The sequence below is a fragment of the Parus major genome, chromosome 23, assembly GCF_001522545.3.
Source record: "Parus major isolate Abel chromosome 23, Parus_major1.1, whole genome shotgun sequence".
NCBI classification, from domain to species: domain Eukaryota; kingdom Metazoa; phylum Chordata; class Aves; order Passeriformes; family Paridae; genus Parus; species Parus major.
Window position 1 is genome coordinate 1,430,072 of NC_031791.1, and position 6,403 is coordinate 1,436,474.

The 6,403-nt window shown below is 62.7% G+C and overlaps 1 protein-coding gene across 1 annotated transcript in view; it reads right to left on the reverse strand.

The window, feature by feature from the left end:
* MFSD2A (major facilitator superfamily domain containing 2A) overlaps nucleotides 1-3,705 on the reverse strand; it is a 13,392-nt gene extending 9,687 nt beyond the window's left edge. Inside the window, exons 1-3 of the mRNA XM_015649240.2 lie at nucleotides 3,624-3,705; nucleotides 3,411-3,533; nucleotides 2,714-2,838 (exon numbers count right to left, since the gene is read on the reverse strand). Coding sequence (XP_015504726.1) covers nucleotides 2,714-2,838; nucleotides 3,411-3,533; nucleotides 3,624-3,701 — 326 coding nt within the window. The 5' untranslated portion in view covers nucleotides 3,702-3,705. The remainder of the gene's footprint in view (nucleotides 1-2,713; nucleotides 2,839-3,410; nucleotides 3,534-3,623) is intronic.
* Between the last annotated feature and the right edge of the window lie 2,698 nt (nucleotides 3,706-6,403).

The window sequence follows — 6,403 nt, forward strand, 5'->3', positions numbered from 1 at the left end:
CCATGGGCACCCCACAGGCACCCAGGGACACTACAGGCACCCAGGGACACCATGGACACCCAGGGACACACCATGGGACACCATGGGCACCCAGGGGACACCATGGGCACACCACGGGCACCCAGGGGACACACCATGGGACACACCATGGGACACCACAGGCACCCAGGGACACCCAGGGGACACACCAGGGGACACCACGGGCACCCAGGGGACACCACGGGCACCCAGGGCCCCCCATTACTCAGGGGCACCCAAGGACACCACAGGCACCCCAGGGGCACCCCAGGAGCACCAGGGGCACCCCAGGGGCACCCAGGGACACACCACAAGCACCTACGGACCCCACGGGCACCCAGGGACCCCACGGGCACCCCATCACCCAGGGGAGCAGGACGGAGTGAAGCGAGCCAGGTGTTGAGTTTAAACCCACGTCTGTTCAAGAGATGGATTTTTCCGGGGGATTTGCGAGCACCCTGCGCTCCACAAACCCCAGGACAGAGGCCCTGGAGCGAGTCCAGCAGAACTGGACACGGCACAGAGCCACTCATGGCCAGGGTACAGCGCGATCTTTCCGTCCGGGCTGACGTTCAGGACGCAAAGCTTAAATTTAAAGCCGGGGAGGGAGCGGGGAGAGAAACAGAAACTCCGTGGATGGAGAGCAGCGACAGAGGCTGCACAGGACACAACACATGCACATTTTTCCTCGCCCACGTCACCCCGTTGGGGAAGGAGGGGGGGAGGAAAGCTCGGAGCAGCTCCAGCCCCTCCTCGCTGCCGCTTATCTGCGCTCACATCCGCGGAGCCAAGAGAAACGCGGAGCCAAACGTCGAATGAAATCACCAGAGCGGCGTCACGCTCGGCATCGCATGAGCGTCAGATGTGCCAATTCCCCCCAGCGCCGGGCAGCTGAGCCCCGGCCAGGGCTGACCACAGCTCCTGGCAGGCTGAGGAGTGACTGAGAGTAACCCCTGACCCGGGGAGAGGTGATGAAGGCGCTCGGAGGCGGCTGCTGTGACGTGCCCCGGCGCTCATTGGCCCTGCTCGGTGGTGTGTTCCTTTGTGCAGCTCGCACACCCCTTCCCGGCCAGCTTCAACTGTCTGCTGCCCCCAGACCAGGTCAAAGCCAGGGGTTCCTCAGTCACCTCAAGGAAAAGTTTAGTCAGGGAGAAGTCTGCGGTGGTCAAGGAAATGGGGATCCCAGCTCAGAGCTGGGGGCAGTGACGTCCATGAGGCTGGGAAGAGGAGGAAGCAGCCAGCAGATGAGGTGGTGGAAGGAAATGCGCCAAAAAAGTGCTTGAAAGAAAGAGAACTGAAAGGAGAGAGGTGGTGGCCCTGAGGGAAGGTGTCCTCTCCCTTCTAAAGAACTGGAACAGCCACAAGCTTTGAGCTGGAGCCAGCTGGGCTTGGTCCTACGGATCAGCCCCTTCAGAGCCCGGCAATGAACCCTCACACACGGCGGGGTCACCTCGCAGGTGTTGAGGGTTGGGGTCAAGCAGCAGCCTTGAGACCACCCCAGCACCTGCAGCTCCTGGCTTTGCACGCAGGGAAACTGAGGCAGCGCCAGCAGCTCCGCAGCCACGGCGGCACCACCAGCCTGGGGCTGCTCAGCCCCGCAGAGCCAGAAAAACCTGGGTTTAAGAGGTTTAAAATCAGCCTGACTCCATCCAAATTGGGCTCAGCGGGCAGCCCTTGAGCCGCGCACAATAGCAGCGAGCTCCGGCTGCCCCGGCACTGCTGAGGGGCCCAGCGCAAGCCAACAGCTCTGGCTAATTTTAACGGAGCAGGAGGAATGCGGCCACTTCAGTCCCACCCCCTGCCTCGAGATTAGGGCGAGCAGAACCATCCGTGGCTCTCCCACACAGCCCTGCCGCACTCCCCGCGCTAATCTCCGGACCCCAGACCCTGCTGCAGGCAGGGAGAAGCTATTTCAGGCCACGTGTGTGGAGCCCGCCTTCAACAACCGCCTGCTGCTGCCCTGAGCTATTCCAGGAAAGGCAGGAAGCAGAGGGTATAATCTGTGGGGGAAAGCACTGCGTCCCTCCAGCTCCACTCTCCCCCCCGAGCCCACCCTCTCTGTATTTCTGCGATCCCACAGGCGCACCAGGTTATTTTAGCCACCCCGTCCCCACTCGGGCATTAATTCTCCACATCCCGTGCAGGAACAGGTGTTCAGGGATGTCCTAAGCCTGCCCTGGGTGCAGGCACGAGCGGTTTGGGGGTTCACAAAGCCCATCCCATCTGCTCCTTCAGCCCGGGGAGCACCCACGTGCAGACACCCAGATCCCTGACAGCTGTTTCCCTGCCATGGGAGCACCCTCGTGACTGTCAGCCGGCACTTCCACCGCCGCTCATCGGCCACACACACACCCCCAGCCCTCGTCCCTGCGGTGCTGCCACCCTCCCAGGGCCCTGCAGCCACGGCAGGGACAAAGTCCAGCACGGTGACAAGGACATTAGAGCTTGCAGGTGCAGTGACATTGAGGTCAGCCAGGTCCAGCTCGGGACCGGCCAGAGAAACTGGCACAAACTCGAGGCCACCCAGCTGTTGGTGGCACCTGGGGCTTTTTGGAGCTCTTGGCACCTCACCTGGGCGAGCCAGGGCGTCAGCACGTCCTGCCCTGCACACCTCATGCCAGGGGATACCCAAAGCTGACTGGAAGAGCTGTGACACATCAGGAAGGGAATGCAGGCTGCTGGCAGCAGCTCTTACCAGGGCATCAGGCGGCCAAAGCGGGTCCAGGAGGTTTTGCTGATGAAGAAGCCCACCATGGGGTCTGTGATGGCATCCCACACTCGTCCCACAAACAGGATGATGGAGGCATAGAAAGCGTCCACCTGCAGGAGGAGAAACTTGTGTCAGGATGTGCAAACCCCCAGCGCTCCCAGCTGCCCTTCGTGAGCCCCTCAGGACCACCCCAACCCCACCTACCGTGACCCCACAACCATCCGGGAGCAGCTCCCCGCTCTCTCCTCCTCCTTCAGAGGGATTTGAGGCTCCCGGCAGCTCCGAGCGCTGCCCCACCACTCTCTTTCCACACGGAATTCCCACATCTCAGAGCTCCCCAAACCCAGCCCAAGGGAACCCACAGCCTCTTCCTCCACGGTTTCCTTCCCCCCGTGTTTCACACCGACCCGGAACGCTGCGGCTCTGTAGGACGGGTCCCGTGCCCCCCCAAAACAGCCACCAGGACCCCGCTTTGTCCCGTGGGCACACCAAACACGGAGCGGCCGCACGGTAACAACACGCCCGGGACGGTCCCGGGGGACACCGCATCACCGGGGGTCCGGGGGGTCGCGGCACCGCCAAGCCCCGAGAGCTCCGTGCCCCGGGCAGAGCGGCCCCGGGAGCTCCGGGACCCCCGGGCAATCCCGCCCCCCAGCCCAGCCCAGCCCCAAGGCGGCCGTACCTGCGCCACGTCCAGCAGGTAAATCTGGAGGAAGAAGCCGAGGGCGCAGCCCGTGATCTGGTACGGAGCCCCCCCGACGGCGTAGCACAGCTTGCTGCACACCGACAGCCGCTCACGGCTCTCCTGCAACCGGCACCGGCGTTAGCGACCCCGGGAAGCGCCCCCCGCCCCGAGCCAGCCCGGTGCCCCCCTCCGCGTGTCCCCGGTGCCCACCCTGCGGCGGTGCTGGCGGAGAGCGGGCGGCAGGAGCCCCCCGGCCCCGGCCGGCTCCGCGCCGCCGCCCCCGGCCATGCCGTGCGCGATGAATGGGCCGAGCCGCCGCCGCCCGCCCTTGTACCGGCCGAGCCCGCCCCGGGAGGACCCGCCCCCAGCTGCCTCCTCCTCCTCCTCCTCCTCCTGCTGTCCCGGCCCTTCCCCCGGCAGCGCTCCCCTCCCTGCGGCTCCCTGGTTTCACCGCCTCCCCTCTGTCCCACTTGACCTCATCCCTCCATTCTCCTGTTCTTCATCCCTTATCCCCCCACTCCATCCCTTCCCTCCATCCCAGCCCTTCATCCCTTGTCGCCGCTGAAGATGAACAGGTCACACGGACACAGGTCGAGGTGTGGTGAAAAGAAGAAACAGTTTATTTTTCCTTCCAGGATTTATAGGTTTCTAACCCCAGCCAGGGATGGGATGGTCAGGATAACACTTTCCCCCTGCACTGGCCATGAGAGATGCCCATCACAAGACGTGGAACAGAAAGAATGTACACATATCTATGTTTACAGTCCCTGTCCTGGGAAAGTCTTTAGAAAACCATGGTAGCAAGCTCAGAAGCTGAGTTTTCAGGGTGACAATCCCTTGGAATCTCAGGGTGGTTTGGGTTGGAAGGGGCCTTGCAGCCCATCTCATGGCACCTCCCAGACAGGTTGCTCCGAGCCCCATCCTCCCTGGCCTTGAGCACTTCCAGGGATGGAGCATCCACCTCCTCTCTGGGCAGCCTGTGCCAGTGCCCCACCGCCCTGATGGTTAAAAACTTTCTTTACATCTCACCTAAACCTCCGCTCTTTCAGTTTAAACCATCACCCCTTGTCCTGTCCCACAACAGGCCCTGCTGGAAAGGATGCAGGGGACACTCGCAGTGTCCCCCTCCCCGGATGGACACACAGACATCGATCCCAGCCCCTCTCAGCCGTGCCAGCCGCTGTTTGCCCACCAGTGAGCACACACAGACCCGTGTCAGTGTCGTGTCACCCCAGTGACAGCCACCAGCTGCCCTTGGCTCAGGCCACCAGGGCTCAAAGATCGCCCTGAGATGAGGCTGCAGAGCAGGGCTGGGCCAAGGGGGCCAGCGTGGCACGGGTGCCGTGCCCTGAGTGCCACTTGGAGCTGGGCGTGGGGATGGGAGCAGGCAGGACAGGGCCTGGGATGCAGCAGAACCTGAGGGATCAGCAGGCTGGGTGGCCCAGCAGCTCCAGGCACTCCCAGTTTTTGGGAGCACGGAGCTGGTGTCACCACTGACTCACAGTTTCTGGCCCCTCGTACACCTGCAGTGGGTTCCCCTGTCACAGGGATGTGTCACAGAGATGCCACCCCCTCGGGATGGGGGCCTGTGTGGGGCTTCAGGGCGTCCAAATCAGGGACACAAAATACCTCTAAAGAAGCGAGGAGTCAGGTGTGGATAAAGACCTGCCTCAGTTTCCCTTTTCACATGGAACACTTCTCGCCAAAGAGCAGAGGGGACTCCTGTGGTGGCACTTGGCCATGTTCTGGGGACCAGACCCCCACTGGGTGTGACCCCAGCACCATTACTCTGCTGCCTTTGTCCTGGGGGCTCCTCACCTCCTGGGAATGCTTTTGACATTCCTGTCCTTGAGCAAAGGCTCAGGAGCTGCCTCCTGGGCAAACACGGATTTAGGGGAACAAAGAGACAGCCTTTGAGACAGAGATTGTGCAGAAACACCACAGATAGGTGAGCCCAGCCTTGCATATGAAGAGGAGAAGTAGACAGACCAGGATTTCCCTGGATTAGGAGGATTTTCTCCCCCAGATCTGCTATTGCACAATTTCCGGTGGGGGATTTGAGCCTTTCCTCCCGAGCAGATGCTCGGGGGGATCCTCACGGTGATAAAGGACCCGCCAAGGGCTGATCCCAGCTGGGATGTCCCTGCAGCAGCTCCTGCCAAGCCTGGGAACTCCAGGGACCCGCAGATGGCTGGGCTGGGCTGCTCACAGGGCCACCGTTGTCACCAGGACCGCTTCAATCACCCCTCTGACAGTGACACTGCACCGGGGGCCTCCACATCCCTCAGCTGGGGACCCCAACGGGGCCTTTTTGGGGATGGCACCCAAATGCTGGCCCTGAGGACATGGAAGGATGGGGGTGCACGATGCCATCCCGCCTGCCACCCACACCTGCCGCTGTCACATCCGGCACAGCCTGGAGCAGGATCTGAGCAAGTGTGAGAGCACCCGAAACCAGACTGCCCTGCCAGGCCGGACAGGAGGGATGGGCTTGGGGACAAACAGCAGCGAGGTGATCCCAGAGCTTTTGGGGGGCCCGCAGATCTTCCTGAGCGTGTGGATGGCACTGCCTGACACCGCAGAGCTTCTCCAGGGCTCAGGGCACCTCCTGCTGTCGGGCAGGGTGTGACAGCGGCAAAACGAGGGGAGGGATGGAGGGAGTGAGGAGGCAGCAGGGCTGGAAGCAGCGGTGCATTTTCCTCTCCTTTTCTCTGCACTCTCAGAGTGGGTGGCTGCACGCCCAGGGAGCTGGGGCTGCTGTGACCCCGGGGCTGTGGGCTCTGTCCCCCTCCCTTCAGGCTGGGCAGCGTTCAGTGGAGGTGCTGCAGCCCAAAGGGGCTTGGGATTTTTTGCAAACCTCCAGCCAACAGCTTCTCGGGGACAAAAGGGACTCACTGCGTGGCTGCTGCCCTGCGCTGCCCACCCCTTTCCTGTGTGGGACCCTGGGGACCGTGTCACAAGGCAGAGGGGGACGAGATGGAGCCAGGATA